The 20,293-nt window shown below is 38.4% G+C and overlaps 4 protein-coding genes across 4 annotated transcripts; all 4 read left to right on the top strand.

Annotated features, from left to right (window-relative positions):
* Window positions 1-2,893: 2,893 nt before the first annotated feature.
* LSM04_008635 (uncharacterized protein) lies at window positions 2,894-12,391 on the top strand (the record flags this gene model as incomplete). Its single annotated transcript, XM_067337685.1, has 1 exon — window positions 2,894-12,391. The coding sequence occupies one exon, from the start codon at window positions 2,894-2,896 to the stop codon at window positions 12,389-12,391; it is 9,498 nt and encodes a 3,165-aa protein (XP_067192966.1).
* An 808-nt stretch (window positions 12,392-13,199) lies between these two features.
* Window positions 13,200-14,072, top strand: LSM04_004652 (DnaJ domain; the record flags this gene model as incomplete). Its single annotated transcript, XM_067337684.1, has 1 exon — window positions 13,200-14,072. The coding sequence occupies one exon, from the start codon at window positions 13,200-13,202 to the stop codon at window positions 14,070-14,072; it is 873 nt and encodes a 290-aa protein (XP_067192884.1).
* Window positions 14,073-14,453: 381 nt separating this feature from the next.
* LSM04_007284 (Regulator of MON1-CCZ1 complex) lies at window positions 14,454-18,188 on the top strand (the record flags this gene model as incomplete). The annotated part of the gene is made up of 1 exon (XM_067337683.1): window positions 14,454-18,188. The coding sequence occupies one exon, from the start codon at window positions 14,454-14,456 to the stop codon at window positions 18,186-18,188; it is 3,735 nt and encodes a 1,244-aa protein (XP_067192930.1).
* A 513-nt stretch (window positions 18,189-18,701) lies between these two features.
* On the top strand, window positions 18,702-19,754 carry LSM04_009114 (Fructosamine/Ketosamine-3-kinase; the record flags this gene model as incomplete). The annotated part of the gene is made up of 1 exon (XM_067337682.1): window positions 18,702-19,754. The coding sequence occupies one exon, from the start codon at window positions 18,702-18,704 to the stop codon at window positions 19,752-19,754; it is 1,053 nt and encodes a 350-aa protein (XP_067192977.1).
* Between the last annotated feature and the right edge of the window lie 539 nt (window positions 19,755-20,293).

Raw genomic sequence — 20,293 nt, 5'->3', positions numbered from 1 at the left:
AAAAAAGAGAAAAAAAAATATACAGTGATGAGCGGCTAACGATACAGGAATTATATTGCGGTCCCTTCCCCATCTGCTACACGTACACAAAAGAAGAGAAGAAAAAGGAGAAAAAAAAACAAAAAGAATTGAACCAGAGGCAAAAAAAAAAAGGAACAATAATAAAAAAAACAGAAGAAAAAGGAAAAAAGCGAAGTGAAAGATAAAGAAACAGAAACAAACAGAGCGGTTTTCTTTCATATTCTTTTTTTTTTTGGGTTTTCTCGTTTCTGTTTTTTTCTAATGCATTGCTCTCCCTCTCTCACTCTCTATCTATCTCTCTTTCAGGAGAGTTATGTGTTCTAGGAATAATATGTTCGTTTATATATATATATATATATATATATATATATGTCTCTGTGTGTTGCTTTGCCTTGTGTATATGTGGGAGTTCCCCTCCCTTCAAAGAGAGCGAAGATACGAAAAAATAAAATAAAATAAAATAAAAATAAGTAAATGAAATAATGAAGAAAAGTAAGAGGAAGTGCAGACGGATGATAAGAGGGAGACCGTAGACACTGGGGGAAACTCCCTTTCAGTGTTTGATTCCTTTTTATCTTCTTCCAAGTTCATTTGCTTGAGGTTTCGAAAAAAAAAAAAAAAAAAAATGAAATTTGACCGAATAAGTGTGCGGTCTTTTTTTTTCTTTCTTATATGTTTCTCTTTCTTACTGTTCTCTCTTGGGGGTATTTCCATTTTTTTTTTGTTTGTTTGTTTTGTTTGTTTATATTCTTACAGTGAATACAAAAGAGATTTAAGAATAGTGATAATAAGAGTACGAGAGCTAATTCCCTTTTCTCCATATTGTTTTTTTTTGCTTCTCTGTTTCTTTTATTTCCACTACCGCACAACAATCAAATCAACAACAAAAAAAAGAGGATTAAAAAAAAAAGTGGAATGGGAAGTGTCTATTGGTAATGAGTTCCATACAACCACTTCTTGTATTCACCCCTCAAAAATAAGAGAGTTTTTTTGTTTCTTGCTCGTTTTTTTATAATACTACTACTACTACTACTACTACTACTACTACTACTACTACTACTACTAATAATAATAATAATAATAATAATAATAATAATAATAATAATAATAATAATAATAATAATAATAATAATAATAATAATAATATATATATATATATATATATATATATATATATATATATATTGTTGTTGTTGCTTCAATCACCCCCTTTTTTTTGTTTTTTTTGCTGGCACCATTCTTATGGATTTCTCTTTTTTTTCTTTTGTTACAATGACGTTTTTGGAACTGCTCTTCTTTCTGCTTATCCCCCGCTAACTAGAGAGAAAGAAAGAAGAGAGGAGTGAAGATCTTTTTGTATTGATATTTATACATATATTACATATGTATACATATATATATATTTGTGTATATGGACTTATATTCCTCATTTATGATGCTTTTATTGGAAATTGTATTTATTATTATTATTATTATTATTATTATTATTATTATTATTATTATTATTATTATTATTATTATTATTATTATTATTAGGCATCTTTTTGTATATGTATGCGTGGAGAAGGAAAAAGAGAGAAATGAAGATATATATATACATAAATAAGACAGAGACAGAGATGAGAATTATGTGTGTCTATGGGAAGGGAGGGGAGAGAAATTTTTTTTTGTTTTGGAAAATAAGCATATAAATAACTATATATTTATATTCAATATTAATAATTATATATATATATACCTATATGGGAATCATATGGGTATATTTTTTTCTTGCAAGGGAATCTTTGAAATGTTCCTTTTCTCCCCCTCCTTTCTGTTTTCTTTTGCTCTCCTTTACTTTGTCTATGATTTTACAAATGTACGTGAACAATGACAAGAGTAATATAGCGGAAGATGATTTAATCACTCTTTTTTCTTTCTTTCTTTGTTTGTTTTTCATGCATTCCATTTTGAAAATGAAGCAGGACGTGTCATTTTTACACGTTATATATAATATATACTATTTATGATATTATATATATATATATATATATATATATATATGAGTATATCCTCTCAAGTGTGAAAATGAATGTCATTGCTTCTCTTAGTATTAGGTGTATCTCTCTATCTATCTCGGCATCAAACATGAATGGCAGCATCAACGAATAAGTTCTTTTTATTTCTTATTTCTCCTTCATTTCTTCTTATCTACCGAGCGGAATCTTGAAAAGACCCTGTTTTTTTTTTTTATTTTTACTATTATTACCCCTAGTACTATTATTGTTGTTATTCCCCCTCCTTTGTTTTTTTTGATACAATAAATCACAAAATTTTGTGTTTTTACGTGTTTAAAAAAAACGAATTGTTTTTCTCTTTTTTTAATTACTTTACTCTGATCGTTTCTTTTCCTTTACTTACTTTACTGTATATATGTTCTTCTTCCTTTTGTGTTTGTTTCTCGTATTATTGTTCCTATTCTTCTTACTGTTATTGTTATTGGTTGTTGTTATTGTTTTCCTCTTATCTTACTCTATTCCCCTTTTTTCTTTCTTTTCTTTAATTTGTAGGGGTTTTTTTTGTTTGTTTGTTTGTTTGTTTGTATTCACTATTTTAACGCCCCTTTCCATAGGGCAAAGGGTAAATATAGATAGAAGCGTAACGTTTACACATTAAGAGAAAAGAGAGAGTACATAGAAAAAGAACCTTTATATATATATATATATATATATATATATATATATATATATAACCACAGAAATAAGAAAGAAAAAAGAGTCGAAAGTAAATATATAATAATACACAACAACAACAAAGAAAAAAAAAAACGAAAAGAAAGTAATTAGTGATTCCACACTGCCTTAGAAAAGAAAAGAGAAAAAAAAGAAATTCAATGTTCTTTCTAACGCCTCTACGAGAACGATATCCATTCCGTCATCGTACGGTAGTCTCACTCTTGTGGCATCTCAGTCTTATTCTCATTCTCATACTCCTCACCTTTTCCGTGTGTGTTATAAAAGCCGAATCACAAACGACTGGAATCATTGAAAAAGAAGAAAACATAAAAGAAACCACAACGCCAAGAACAGATATTCACAACACCGTCCCATCATCCCTATTCCCATCAGAGAATCTTTCCACATTAAATAAACGACTGCGGAATAGACAGACAGATGTACAATTAACTCCTGCAGTCTGGCCGTATCGCATGAACTCCTCCTGCACCGCCGAACACGGCTGTCCGCGGTCTTCAATGGTGTGGGTGACGGGAAGTTTCACAAATCCAAAAGTTCTCACGCCAGCGAGTTTTCTCATCGCCGCCAATCTCACACTAAAGATGAGTCTCTACTGTGGGTATAAGTTTGATGGAAAACTACTGCGAGAGGAGAAGTTGTATGATGACTTTCTGCACATCTTATTGCAGGCCACACCGTTTCAGGTGTTAACAGTGCGGGAAAAACGGGATATGTTTCCCCGTGAACGTGTTATTATAGCCGATACGGTACATCAACGATACTACAATAGCAGTTATGTGTTAACAGAGAAGGATAAAGATGAACAGAATGATGGTGATGGTGATGTCATAATACTGATCTCTGGGGCTGTGGGAAAAGGTATTCAACGTGTATTACTTCCCCATCAACAACAAAAACATCAGCATTCTAGTTATGGTGTAAAGGGTGAAAGTAATTTAGATGATGTGCCTGCGGAGATTCAACTGAAAGTGGCGAATTTAGCCATTAAGTGTAAATGCCCACATACATTATTAGTAATGCCTATACTGCGTGTACGGCCAGATACACTTCCTCCTATCTCTATTGTTGGATTGGGCTCGCACTGTGGTACACATCATCAGCATCAACTAGAAGGAACGGATCGGATAACTAATAATAATAATAATAATAATAATAATAATAATAATAATAATAATAATAATAATAATAATAATAATAATAATAATAATAATAATAATAATAATAAAGATAGTAATAGTAAACATAAATATCAACAACCACAACGTCCTCATATTGTACAACTACGTGATAATTCATGGGCGGTGTCATTTGCGGTATCCCTACCATTGCCAGCAGCCACGGCGGTGCATTGGGTAGTAACCGACACCACTAACACCAACACTAAACATACAACTTCTACTACTAGTAGTAGTAGTAGTAGTAGTAGTAGTAGTAACATAAATAGTAATAGTATTGTTCTAGATGAGTCTTTTCACATTTCATCCACAATGAAAGATGCTAACGAACCACTACTACCCCTACACTATGCAAACTCCAGTTACGTTACAATCCTACCACACCATGAGTACACCGTACAGGTCGCCCTCACCCGTGGAGCTGTCACACAAACGGCAAGTGGTACATTTGTTATGCGATTGCCATTCGATAGAAATTGGGATGTACGGCGGAAATCCCCGCAAGTACATTTTGGTATAAAACGACAATTACGATTATCACAGGAAACACGTGCATTTCATACTGTTCAGCAGGCATTAGCGTCTCCACCACTGCAGGATTCCCCCGCTCGCTATTATGGATATTGGGAGAATACCCCGTTGGAGGATCAACCACAACCACAGACACGGCGGCGGGTGAGGGACAATAATCCCTACATGGCCGAACACAAGCAAAAAGGACAAAATGGAGAAAAAGAAGAAAAAGAAGAAGGAAATGTTGTTTATTCTCTCTTTGTAGGACGAAATGATATTTCTTTTTATGTTGTGGATGTGGATGAGGTGTGTACGCCTACGCTGCTGGAGACACATGAGGTGTGGTCTCTGCAGGCCTTATTACTGCAGCCAAAGACATCACCCACTACTGCGTGCGATGATGATATTCCAATTGAGGCATTAACGTTAAAGCGTCTGTTGACCACGATGCAGGAGTTACGGCAGTTAGCGGTGCAGTTTACCCCATCCACATTGTGGGAATCTGAACAGCGTCGTCAAATAGAACAACAGCAACAGCAACAAGAAGAACGAAAGCGAAAGAATGATATAATGGAAGGATACTTTAATTGTACGGAACGGGATATTGGACCGTGTCAGATACGTCCAATAGCGGAGAGCAGAGGGACAAGTGCCGTGTTGGAGATGCGAAGACGTGGTGTGGCGGAGTTATCATGGATTGTACGTGTTGTAGTACAAACGTCTACTACACCTATATCAAGAGAGAATATAGATCCCATGCATGCACGTATTGTTGTGGTTCCACCAACAGAAGGAAAACAAAAGCAAGAAAAAGAAAAAGAAGAGGGCGCACGAAACACAACGGGTGTAGTAATAGTGGAACTTCACTCACATTTGGTGTTGGTAGTACGTCGTATGTCTACTATGCCTACAAACGTTACGGTATCGTTGCCCATGCAATTACGACAACTCACCGTACACCCACCACGTCCATTAGAAGCAACAATAAGAACAAGTGATAATACTAATGATATTCATGGAGTAGAGACACCTCCACTGGGTCGATGGCAGGTAGCCGCACCACTGCGTATTGTCTCCATTGATGAATCCCTGGTATTAATACTAGACACGCAAGACGTCCCGAATGTGGAGCAAACACTACCAACAGGTACACTTCGTTACATTGCAGAAGACTACGGGGCTGCAGTAGATGATATTGGAACATCGTACACCTCCCGCTGCCCACCACGTATGGTGGAACACACGGTGAAAGTATTCGCACGTCCGGCGCCTCCTATAGTGCCAGCACTTGTGCCAGTGTATACAGAGAAGAGTTGTGTGCGTCTTCAGGCACCACGTGTGGCGTGGAAGGATGAAAGTATTGAGTGGTATTTTCCTCCATGTGCAGAGTCCACACAACTGCCGTATCTCGTAAAACAAGAACAAAAACCAAACGAAGGCAAGGAAGGAGAAGTATCTAGTTATCAAGAGGAAGAAGTGATGGTGTGTGGAATAGAAGTACATAAGTGGTGCGATGTTGAATGGACAGCACGGAATCTTCTTGGTGCTGTCAAGCAGACTTTTTCCCTACGACGTTGTCAACGACCACCGCAGTTGTTATTTCACAAAGAAACTCCACAGGGTATGAGTGGTATTAGTAGTATTGGTAGTAGTATACCATTAGCCGTATATACACTACCATACATTGAGTGGCTAGAGGAGGAGAAGGTGAACAATACAAATGAAGAAACTAGTACAACAACTACTACTAGTATGATTAGTGAGGATGGAATAAGACGTTACTATACGGCAAGACCTGTTCTTCCTATTGCTGGATATAATGCCTCTATTGTTTATTCGTTTAACTATACTGGATTACAGGAGGACTTTGAGGCATATTTTACTTACGCCCATGATGCCGCACATCAGTTGCGAAACACACAAAGCCACTATGAACCTGTAGGTGGCAGTATGAACATAGGTAATAATAATAACAGAAATGATGCTCCAGACACCGTAACCACACAGTTACTCCTGCGTCGCTTCGTTCGGCTTTCAGAAGAGGAGACGGAATCTATTACATATAATCTAAAGAAAGACAGCAACAGAAATAACAATGACGTAGAAACTACTAGTCTAGAATATGAGGACGATAATAATGATCTATACTTTGAACAATCTATGATGGATGGTACAAGTCGGCGTGATTACGCTCTAGACATGGAATACAATGCACGTTTTTCCATCACTCAACGTGCTGCAATGCGTAAGATAGAACTACATGGTATAAGTAATAGTTCACTCTACCCATTACTCTACGTGGTGGGTCTATCTCCACACTCACATGCTCCTAGACGAGATGCTGCAGAGTTTAATCGACGTGGTATGTGCACTGCTAGAACTGGGAATATTTCTCTTCTGGCAGTTAATCCTCGTGGTGTTGTACAGGTGCGTGAAGGAGATGTAATCCCGTTTTGTCAATCCTCTTTTATCTTCTCACGACATCCGTGGTTAAACACAAAGTATCACTTTGACTTTTCATGGTCCTGTGGGAGTAAGTTTAGCAGCACGACGAGTGGTGGTGGTATTACGGTAGAGAAACGAACACCAACTCTATCTATCTTGCACCACAATGGTGGTAGTGATAGTGATGTTGATAGTATTTCTAATGAAACGTACTGTAGTCTCACAGTTCATAACACCTTGACAGATACAACGCAAACGGACACTTTTTTGCTTCGACGTGTGTATCCAACACCACCGTCTTCAGCATTTGTGTTGTTGAGTGATAATACGGCCACCGGTTCATGCATTACAAATACCACCGCACATGCTAGAGAAGCATCCACTAAATCTACTAATGGAATTTCTGTTCCCAGTAGAAATGGTAATGGTAATAATAATAATAATAATAATAATAATAATAATAATAATAATAATAATAATAATAATAATAATAATAATAATAATGCTAATAGTGGTGGTAAAAAAAAGAGAAGTATGCGATGGGTGGTTGGAAAGAGTGTTGTATTACACGTCGACGCACCCATGAGACGACGAACATCCAATTGGCGAGTTATCAGTGTTATACCGGCAGTTCCTACATCTATGGGAACTCAATTACTAATGGATTCTGTACAGATTTTACCGCTTGTACAACATCCACGGGCGCTTGCTCGGGGTACTGGTGGTGCTACTGTGTTAGTGACAGGCATTCGCGTTCCTGGGCTTTACACGTTTGCACACCACCATCCCGATCCAATCTATCCAAATATTTGTCCAAATGTAAGTTTTGTAGAAACACTACATGTTACACATGCTCAGGTAATTGAAAAAGAGTTAACCGTATGTGGGGATACAGCTGTGCTTAAAGCTGTTTCAATTCCACGAGAAATTGCATGTAACTTTATAGGAGAATGGGAAGTAGTATCAGTACAAAGGTCAGCAAATGAAACTTGGACAAGTGGTGCTAATTTTACCGGTATTCGCTTTGATCACGGTAATAAACCACGCACTCAAGTACGAGGATTACCATTTGGTATCGTTACTATTCGATGGGCCATTTACGCTATTTCTCCCCTGGATCAAAGGAATGATACTTCACAACAACAACAGCAAAGACACAAGCATCATCGTGTATTGGTAGATTATGACACAATACGACTTTTTGTATTAACTGATAATCTCCGATCACATCGTCTTGTAACATTATCCAGTACAGTTGATATTCCCACTACCACTTCTACACAACGTTGGACGTTAGTGGAGCCGTCTGGGACAACAAGTCCGTTAACTTTGCGTCGTCCACGTTTGCATATTGAGGTTGTATCTAACAGTAGCGAGCGCAATAGTATGGGATTTGAGGTACTCATTGTGGATAATCTGCCTATTGGTGTTACACGTCTACAGTACGAACTTCATCCTTCACTTTGGGTATTTGGCCCGATGCGAATGAAGAGTTGTCCTTTTATTCGACGTCAGCAGGTGGAGATTGAGCGGGTGTCGGCGTTTCTCTCTGTAAATGCGACATTAGATCACGAGTGTGATGCCTATACGGGCCGTGGTCAATTCTCCGTCTGCCTACACGCGGAGCGAGTGAGTGGATCGACTACTACTGCCCAACCACCAACAAGAGAAAAAGACGAAAATGAAAAGAGAAAACAAAGTAGTGGAAGAGACGAGGATGCATCACCATTCGGTGTGCGTCTCGTGCACCCTACGGCATTTGAAGAGATTGTAAAGTCCGGTGCGGCGCGACTCGCCCGTCGTGGGTGTTCGCTGCCATGGTGGATGACCGCACGGTGGGAGGATGTGCGCCGTGTGGATGCGGCGGGGCGTTGTCTCTCATTTCGCGTTATTGCGAGACGACACCTGCGGCCGTTTGAATTAACTCGCCCGCTTTTTCGTGCGGTGAGTGGCGGCGATGCGGGGCAAAATGACTGTTTAGATGGCAGTGATGTTATAACGAGTGAAGTGATCGCCGGCACCCCGACTAGCAGTGGCGGCGCCCACACAGGACGACATGGTCATGAAAGAGGAGAAACAAAAACAGCAGAAGGAAATAATAATAATCATAATGGTAATAACAATAATAATGGAATGGATTTTAGAATGGAAATACGAGAACGAGAGAGAAATGGAGTGGTGGCATTCCTGCCGGTTCTCAACCCGGTAACACTCACACGAATGACTGGGACGATGCGGCCAATGTTAACTCTGCGTGGAGATCCCGATGTGGTGGTGTCGGAGTTAGACATTAGTGATACCGGCGCGGCTGTTGTGGTGCTGCGACTTGATACCGCCCAGCCACTGCAGATGGGAGGCTACACATACTCCACACCGTACTCGCTGAAACAAGAAAATAATAAGGAAGATAGGGTGATATCCATTCAAGAAGAAGAGGAAGAAGATCAACAACAACAACAACGGTATAGTCTCTTGTCAAAGTGTGCACGTGGGACATTACGGGGATCAGATGTACTGCAGTTCTGGTCTGAAGTAAATCGACCCGATGGTTCAGACGGTCACACAGCAAAGGAGTGGCTGGAGTATGTGGAAAGAGTGCGGGATGCATATGTGAAGTGTGAGCCTCTCTTCGCCTCAGTCGATCATCTTCTTCCACGCCACGATGACACAGAGGCCGCACTGCGAAGTCGGCGGGCACAGCGAGTACCGCCAAAGGAGCAGCGGTTAGTTTCACTGGAAGTTATATTGCAGCAACTGGAGGGTCTACAACAGGAGTTTCGCTGGACACGTGATGGTATTGATGTGACGGGACTGCGGGCGGATCTGCAGGCGGCACTCTCACGTCGTCGTATTACAAGAAGTCAACTAGAGGAAATTGCGCGACTGCGGCGTGAACACGAAGAACAGAAACAACATAAAGGGAAGGAGAAACAACAACAACAACAACAACAACAACAACAACAACAACAACAACAACAACTTATTGGGGATTCACCGAAAAAAGGCTTACGTGAAGAACAATTTGAGAGAGCTCTGCGTCTCTACAAGGGTGTCCTTAACGAAGATATTGCCGCCGTACGTTTGACATTACCACGTCACAATTCATTTACTGTACCACATAATCTTTTTCTCCGAACGGCTATACATAAGGATGTGTTATGTGGAACAAATATTTCAGGAACTGCAGGAATTGCTGTAATGCCTGTTTTGGCACCCCCAGAATCACTTGTATTATTCGGTCGTGTTGAGATAGTAGATGTACCACCAGCGGTGAGTGCGACTCCTGGAGCCATTAAACAATGTGAAGTTGAAGGTGGTGTACCTCTCATTCAAGTAAATGTTAGTGGAACGAGATTTGCACACTTGGAACCGTTTCCAACAGATCGTATCATATTAGAAGAGTTACGCAATCCAAACTGGACAGATAAGTTAGATTCACCACCAGATGTAGGTCTTGCACCATGCTTACAACAGATGCATGCAGGTATGAAAGTCTCAACATCGCCAACTACACAGAAACAACTGTACTTGCAATTGGCTCCATGTCCATCATTTCAGATGCTTAGTCCTGCAGATTATAATGAGAATCAAAACAGTGAATTATTACAAAGAAAATTACAACTTCCACGACTTTTACGCGTAACACTTCGAGAAGTCCTATCAGAAGATAGTCATACCAAGGGGAAAACATCTGTCTCATTTGTAGTGGAAGTATGTCCAACCTTAGCCCGATTGCATCTTCGTGTATTACCTGGAGTTGAAGAGATTTCAAGAGGATTACCATGGTTGGAATTCGCAAATCATCGTCCTTTACTAATCTGCGAGTCTGACGTCAGACGAAAAGGGATGGAATTAGGCATAGAACTTATTGGGGATGAATGGAATGATCGTGTAGGTGAGGAAATGGAAGAGACTGAGAGATTTGGAAAAGGAGGAGAAGATGATGATACTTCTACATTAGTCTCTGAAACCTGGAATAGGGATGGTGTAAATACAGGTGCCGGTCATGTTACACTTCATCGTAGAAGAGAGAAAAGAATTAAACGTCGTTCACCGCATAATGTGGCTCTTGTGAATAGTTTTAGTGTCGTAGAGCATCATAGTCTGGATAGTGCACATCATCTCTTCCTAAGACACGGTGGTGTTTACCGTTCTCACTTTGTGAATTATCTCTTCTCAACAGTACTGGCTGACCCGGAGAATATTCGCCGATACCAGTTTATTCATCGTTATAACAAAACCTTTGTTAGTGTACGTATCCCAGCAGAGCCGCGTGATCCAGATGATCTAAGAAACTATAACAATGATGAGAATAGTTTACTTGACAGTGACTACATCCCACCTATTCGTCCATTCAGTACGATTGAAGAGATTCTCTTTGCTGTTCCTGGTATTGCGACAGAGTGTCGTGGTTGTTTGTTAGCGGATACTACATACTTTGTCGCGGGAGATCTAACAGGATTGTGGTCTTTTCCACCATCTAAATTACCAGCAATCGATAACAGTGTACTGGCAGCCCCACTGCGGGTTCCGTTTTATGCGGCCGCCCGTGTGCCTCATGAGTGGCGGTTTACGATGATTTGCCCTGCGGCCGCGTGGGCGAATTTACAACGCCTCTGGCAGCATTGGCAGTCATCTTCACATGTACTGCACAGTGGAGGAACAACACAAAGAAAAGGGAAACAACAACAACAACAACAACAACAACAACAACAAGAAAAAGAAGAGGAACTACATTTAGAACTAGAACTTGTTGTATATAGTTTGCGTGATATGCTTGGGGGTGAGGTGCCGTTGTCAAAGCGACCTACCATTCTTCTCACAAGCGCACCACTCTCTGTGGCGAAATTACTGCATAGTTCACACACATCTAGTAAAGCGAAGAGTCCTGCATCGGAGATTGTATTTCATGTGAATACATCCGCGGCGGAACGTGCCCATGCAATGGTGGCGGCGGACTTTGTTCGTTATGGACGAAGACATCTTCATACGGTATATGATTATGTACGAGATGAGAGTGGGAGTGGTGGTTCCCTGGCTGTAAACGCCTCTGTCTTCTTAAAGTTGTGTGTACCTCCTACTATTGCCGTACCAGAGTCACAGTGCTCTATTGTGAGTTTTACACATTCGTTACTTGTTATGGAAGAACCACGCACGGGAGTCTCATATTATGCACAACTGCGTCGTGGTTCGTGGGGATCTATGCTTTATCCTCCATTACTAGTGCATCATGTTGGTACGGCGTTACTTGGTTATTTTATATTTCCACGTCTTGCAACACTGCGTCGAATGTTAATTAATAGCAGACAGGATGTGAAAACTGCACGAAGTGGGATAACGGTCATGTTATTTGTAGCGGTGATGTTTCTTTATCATATGTCACCCCGTTTGTGGGGTCTGACGTGTCTTCTCTTATGGGCGACGCTATTGCGATTAGTGCCGAGTTTGATTGTGTTCATGTACTCTCTGCTGCATTTCCTTATTTGGGCCGTTCTCTTGTGATTGCAGATTATGAAAGAGATTGGAAGCGTAGATCTATGAATATTGCTGTCTGTGTTTTATTATATGAATATGAATGTGAAGTCAAATAAAGAATAAGAGGTTCCTTGATAGGAGGGGACTGTGAAAGGATGATTTTGATGAATTCCGCTGAGATTGTGGTGGTCCTTTTGTTCTTGCAATCCTTGTTATTTACTACTACTTAACTATTCCCCTCTCTCTCTCTCTATATATATATATATATATGGATATAGTGGGGGAATCTCTAGCCTCTACAATCATATAATTGTGTTTCTGCATTTCGCTTAACGGAGAGTCCGTGATCTGTAATACTTTTTCTTTTTTTTCTTTTTCTTCTGCATTGTGTAAGTTGCACACCCCTTCAAGGACTGACATTACTGGGGAGGAAGAAAAACAAAACAGAACGGAACAACCCGTCGCACAAGGAAAAAATAGAGAAATTAAAGAAAAAACAAACAAACAAACAAGTACACACGAACGGAAATATAAAGAGAAAAAAACATCAACATATAAAAATCAACCAAATAAAGAACCAGTAACGAAACAAGGAAAATCATAACAAGTAGGTGACGAAGATTGACATTTTATTATTATTATTATTATTATTATTATTATTATTATTATTATTATTATTATTATTATTATTATTATTATTATTATTATTATTATTATTATTATTATTATTATTATTATTATTATTATTATTATTATTATTATTATTATTATTATTATTTCTAATTGTCTATCTATTTATTTACCTGGTTATATTAGTTGCAAGTAGATAATGAGTATGCGACGGGCGGCATTCCTGCGGCCTGCTCTCCTCACCACTCGCGGTGTATTATTACCGTTATCATCATCCTCATCATCGCTGCTGCTCTTCACTGCACCCCGTCGCTGTTATGGTGGTGCGGTGCCGTACGGCTCTGTTCCTGCAGATATTGGAGAATCCCGCCATGCACAGAAACCACGCGAGGAAGATGTTTTACGTGGAAACACCAAACGCACTTCTTCATCATCTTCATCTTCACATACTTCAACCTCTACTTCTTCATCGAAAAATAGTAATAATAATAATAATAATAAGAGTGATGAGGCTAGTGAGGCGGTGGGGTATAATCCGTGGGAGGTGCTCGGTGTAAAGCCCGGGGCGTCCTCGCAAACCATACGCCTGCGATATCACGAATTAATGCGAGAAGTCCACCCGGACTTGGAGCCCGGCGGCACTGGCGATATCCCGCGCCTCAATCAAATTAACAAGGCGTACGAGATTATTACGAAGAGTCCAACATTGGATAAGCGATACCGCAATCTCGTCAGTGATACACAGTACTTTTACTACCGCTTTCTCCCGGAGTGGATGGCGCGGAATGTAGATGAGATGCCGCGGTATTGGAGTTGGGTGAAGTGGCGAACTCCAGGCGCGTTTCACGTGTTTCTCTGCTGTTGTGGTTGTTATATGATTGGGCGCTTCTACGCGGCCTTTCCGCTTCTCACAACGGCGTTTGTATTCTCTGTTGTGTTTGATATTCTCTTTCACACCATGACTGCACCCGCCACGTGTTCGATGCTCTTTTTGTATTCCATTATGAGTTCGCAGAGTTATGATATGGGGTGGTTGACAAGTCCAAAGACATTCCTGCGCCGGGAACTTGGGTATTAAGTAAAAGAAGAAGAAAGAGGAAGAGAAGGAGAAGAAGAAGAGAGTTGTGTGTCTCTGTTAATGGGTAAAAGAGAAAGAATTAAAAAAGGAAGCAAAAGGGAAAGAAAAAGAAAAATAAGAGAAGAGAATGAGAGAAGTACCGTTGCTTTTTGTCTTTTTTTTTGCTTGTGTTTGTGTGTGCCTAGAATACTTCTTTAGTGCTATGTGTTTTCTACAAATTTATATACTTCTTATATAATATCGCCTACATTGAAATAATATCGACGTTCTTTTCTTACTTCTTTTTCTTCTTCTTTCCTTTTTTCTTTCTTTCTTTTTTCTTTTGTCTTTTGATTGTGTGGGTTCTCATTTTAAGGAAAGAGACGACGGGTGTTCAATGAAATGACAGATGTCTCCACTGTCCCACCATTTGTAGTTTTTCAAAAGCCACTCTTTCAATTCAATACTTACAATGAGAATAGCAATAACAATAACATTAACAATAATAATAATAACAACTGTAGTTGCAATGCTGATGGAAGTAAATCTCCAGTAAAAGTTTCCCGTGTCTTCTTTGATGAAGTGGCGAACGATGTTGTGATATTTAGTGATACCGCACGGGAGGTGTGCTTTTACCACGTGCAACTCTCTACACAATCACGAGATGCTCAAACAACAACAACAAGAGAAACCACTATGCCTTTACACAATCAGTTAAACAGGCATACTACTACAAAAGATGATACACACTATCAACAACAAGCAAAAGAAAAAGAAGAAAAAGAATGGCTTCAATATCATGCGGGGTTGTCTGGTGATGCGATTGCATTAATGATAAAGGGTGGACGAAGTGAAAAGGACACACTCATGATTCGCCACGCCAAGCGGTGTCCCACACCGTTGTATGAAACAGACAATAATAATAATAATAATAATAATAATAATAATAATAATAATAATAATAATAATAATAATAATAATAATAATAATAATCGTGCTTATCTTGTAGCACTTAGTTTAGATACCCGTACTGTTTTCTTCTTTTTATGTCATTCTCGAATTTTAACTGTTCCAATCTCAGCCGTTGCGACATTTCAATGTTCACCGAAGAGTTTACGATTTCGCGAGGACTTTTATCCCATTCACGCCTTTTATTGGGCAGAGGAGTTACGTAACGTTCATAATAATAATAATAATAATAATAATAATAATAATAATAATAATAATAATAATAATAATAAATCCTCCACCACAGAGAAACACAGAGAACCGCAGTACTTCTGTACAAATGTACACACAAGCAAACAAGAAGAAAAAGAAGCAAAAGAAGAAAAAACATCACTGGGAAATAATCAAATCCCATCATCATCATCATTTACGAGGTATTTATCCAATTCCACATCCCCACGTCGTATCCTTCTTTGTATCACGTCTATTAGTATTGATATGGTGGGTGTGGATGAGTTCAAACTCCCCAATATATCAACTAACAATATAATTATGGAAAAGAACAGTGATGTGTGTATACTGCTTCGTCGCTATCCAACACATACGGATTATTGGCACTACAGCCCCGCCGCACGTACACTTCTCTCCATTAATAAACTGAAACCCTATACACTAAAGACATTTCAAGTTATGGATGAAGAAGGGGTTCGTACATTAGCGACACTGCGGTTAGAGGAGGATAGTTACACCCAAATTACAGGGAATGAAACCGAGGATAATAATAATAATAATAATAATAATAATAATAATAATAATAATAATAATAATGGTAAATGTAATCATAGTGATCAATCTCTTTCCATGTTTTATTCCACGGCGTGTATGGATACTCCTACTGTGCGATATCCTGTTGGATTTCTAGTACTATACCGTAATCTCTTTCTCTGCTATTTATCTCGCCGCGATGGAAGTCTGGTACTTTTCCGCTACGTGAGTGGTGAAAGTAGTAATAGTAATAGTAATAGAGGCGGTAGTGGTTGTTGTCGTAATAACAGTAATAATAATAACAATAACGATAACAACATCTATCATAATAGAAAAAATGGTAAATTTGTAAAGTATGCCATTCTACGCACGGATTTTCCGCTATCGCCAGAGCATGAACCCATTGCCTTGCAGGTAGTAGATAACCTTATTGTACTACACTGCATACGACAAGGAATCTCCAGTGTGTTTGATATTCTATTTAGTGAAGAAACTGGAAGTGCACTTGCTGGGCTTACAGAAACACGAATGCTAACAACCGTAAATACACGAGAGACAAGTTCCATATCTATGAATGAGGCACGATCGAGTGTGGAGAGTCTCTTTTCATCCAATAATAATAATAATAATAATAATAATAATAATAATAATAATAATAATAATAATAATAATAATAATAATAATAATAAGTTTATAGAAAGTACTGGTACACAACAGGAAGAGTTTCCGCGAGTGTCATGGATTACACGTTTCGCAAATAATCTATTAAGTGGTACTAATAGTATGAATACTAATAAACGTAATAGAAGTGTTCATAGTAATATAAGTAGACATTCCACAAGATTTAGTGGAACTAGTAATACTATTGAAGAGAATGGTATTCGCATCTTGGAGCCATTACTAACAGCTTCTCTTGCCCTTTACGACCCAAGTGAGAGTAATGTATATAATTCGATGGGGTATGATATACTTTACTCACATGCCTTTGTGTATGGAACACTACCAGTGATGTTAGATCGACAGAATGGAAAGATTCACCTTATAGGAGTTAATCCCTTTGCAATTGCAGCAACTATCCCACATAGTACTCAACGTTTATGGTTCTATTTACAACGTATCTATTGTGCTGGAAGGGCTGTACAATCAATGCTGTATACCATACTTGCTAGACAGGAAAACATGGATGTCATCTCCCACGCATTTACAATGATCACAACGCATCATGCTAAACAATTACTGCAATCGCAACAGTGTACTAATGAGACTGGAAAACATATTCCAAGTTGGATGCGTGAATCCCTCTGTCTTGGTATGCCTGTGGGTAATGGAATAAACTACCAACGAGATGATGTATGGAGTCTCTTGGGATCTACAAGGACACTTCGGCATTGGTTAAGTGTGCGAGATAGCAGCAAAGTCTCATCATACAATACAGAGAGATGTTTAACGCTGCAGGATGTACTCGCCACATGTATGACATCTAATTATCATAATACTACTACTACCACTACTACTACTACTACTAGTGAGATGAATACTCGTATGTGTACAAGGACATCTAAAGTAAATATTCATGCTTGCATGAGTATTGATCAATACGTGATGCAGCATGATGTGTTTGATCCATTAGTAGATATTGTACTTTTACCGTCTATGCAATTGACCCATACAGAGGCGAGAGAGGCTCCAACCACAGTATTAATAACAAAAGAAGAAAGTATGATGCAAAACATAGAAGCGGGAAGAAGTAGTAGTACTAGTGCCCATGTAGATGATAGTTTTTCTACTGGAACTCTTTACTTTACACGCTATCTCTTTTATGCTCTGATGGAGTATGCACGTTGTGTAATGCAGACCAATGACACACTTCTTGATAGTCTACAACGACTATTAATACGTCTAATGGAATGTACGCAATTAAAGTGGGGTCCACTGCAGCAATTGTTATTACACTCCGGTATGATCACAGATCAGGTGCCCACCGCAATGGTATTAGTGCGAATGGGCGGTAAATACCGACAAGTGGGATTCGACATGTTATTAAGATTACACAATGATGCATTAGTGGTGCAGTTATTATTGATGGAACGACAACCGCTGGATGCCGTAAAGTATATGTGCAGTAGAGAAAAAGAAAAGGAAAAACAAATAAAACAACAACAATCTGGTGAGAAACTTCTAACGGCACGTTTGATGGGTGATATATTGCGATGTGCGATGGAGGCGGTGTTAAATGACGAACAGGACAATTCAGAAGACTGCAGAAATAAAGAAGAAAGAGAAAGATTAGAGTTTATTGCAGTTTATGAGACTTTTATGTCTTGGTTGTTGCGTCAGCCGCTATCAGAGGTGTTGCTGCCACCAAAGTTTCTTGATATAACTGCAAAGTATAGGCAACTTTTATCGGAGAGTGGAAAGTATTAGGGATTACAGTGATTCCTTTTCTTCTTCTTTCTTTCTTTTTTTTTGGCAGTCTTATTTGTTTTGTTATGCATTGCTTCTGTGAAGTTCGTTCTTGAATCATTCTGCCCAATACTTTATATATATATATATATATATAAACTTCCTTGTAGTGATGAGAGGGAGTCTGGCAAATCACTGAATTGTATTATTATTATTATTATTATTATTATTATTATTATTATTATTATTTTACTTACTTGTAATGATTTACTTAATATTGTTTTTCTCCCTCTCTCTTTTTTTTCTTTTTTACTTTTTTAGTTATTATTTCTCCTTTTTGTTTCTTTTACTGGAGAGCCCATAGACTCGGCTTTGCGTTTTATCCCCAACAAAGTACAGAGAATACAACTCACATCAAAGTAGAGAATATATATATATATATATTTATTTATTTAAAAAATTACCTTTATTATTATTATTATTATTATTATTATTATTATTATTATTATTATTATTATTATTATTATTAATTAGATGTCTATTGAAAAGACATTCTCCAAAATTCTTGGAGCCACAGTTACGCGAGCGACACGTGTGTTTGGCGGTGATGTGAATGAAACGTACCGACTGGAAATGGCAAAGAACAACAACCATACCAATAACGATAATAATAATAATAATAATAATAATAATAATAATAATAATAATAATAATAATAATAGTAATAGTAATAATACCATGTACTTTCTAAAACTACAACGTGGGGCAACAATGGACTTTTACGCTGCGGAAGTGGAAGGACTTCAACTTCTCTCAACAGTTGCCCGTACACCATCGGTTGTGTGTGTGGGCGAAGTCAACGGCGATGCGTATCTCATTATGACATACATTCACTCCACACCACCACACCGCAGTCTGCGGCGCAACACAACGGCACTGGGCCGCATGATTGCCGTTGTGCACAAACAGAAAAGCCCCAACGGTAAATTTGGAGCCGCCGTGCCAATTGTCTTCGCTGGATGTAAAACACCAGCCGGTTGGTGTAGAGATTGGGCAACGTATTATATTCATATGCGACTTGCACCACTTGTGGAGGCGGCACGGAGGAAGGGTTTATGGAGTAGCAAGCGGGATGCGTTGTTTGCAGCATTTAGTAAACGTTTTCAAGAATTTTACGCATTAAACAACGACCATGATAGTAATGATACCAATAGTGTTAATAATAATAATAATAATAATAATAATAATAATAAGAGTAATATGGGGAAAGACGAGGAACCAAGTCTTTTGCATGGAGATTTGTGGGGAGGAAATGTTATGTATGGTGGAGATGCCGGGAATAATGATCCCTATTTGATCGATCCATCCTCTTACTATGGACACCGTGAAGTTGATATCGCCATGACACAATTGTTCGGTGGATTTGATAATGACTTTTACAATACATATAATGAGATATTTCCACTAGCAGCGGGATATGAATTACGAACTCCGTGGTATCAGTTACTGCCGCTTTTGTGTCATTTACTTCTCTTTGGTGAGACGTATGGGGGATCTGTGGATGCTGCTATGAGGCATGTGGTATGAGTGCTTATAAACTGAGAGATTGGGGGTGAGGGGATATTATTATTATTATTATTATTATTATTATTATTATTATTATTATTATTATTATTATTATTATTATTATTATTATTATTATTATTATTATTATTATTATTATTATTATTATTATTATTATTATTATTATTATTATTATTATTATTATTCATTTCCCTTCTGCGATTAGTTGTTAAATGTTTGCATTTGCAGAGATGAAACATGTACATGTGTTTTGCTTTTTTTTTCCCATTCTATACACTCACACTCCCTCCTCATCAGGACGTATACCCAATATATATATACTGTAAACGGTCATGAAAGAGGAATGACGAAAAGGGTGATGACAATAATAGAAAACAGTCAAGTATTATTTACTGAAGTACAACAGAACAACAACAACAACCAAAAAAAAAAAAAAAATGATGCAGTTCCATTTAGTATATATGAATTCTTTTTTTCTTTCTTTCTCTCTCCCTTGTCTACAAGTTCTCTCTCACCATTATAGCAACAGGAGCTCCAAAGGC

The sequence above is a fragment of the Trypanosoma melophagium genome, assembly GCF_022059095.1.
Source record: "Trypanosoma melophagium isolate St. Kilda chromosome Unknown ctg19segment0, whole genome shotgun sequence".
In the NCBI taxonomy this organism is placed as follows: Eukaryota; Euglenozoa; class Kinetoplastea; order Trypanosomatida; family Trypanosomatidae; genus Trypanosoma; species Trypanosoma melophagium.
Note: the sequence above shows the minus strand (reverse complement) of the source record. Positions and strands in the feature narration are given on the sequence as shown.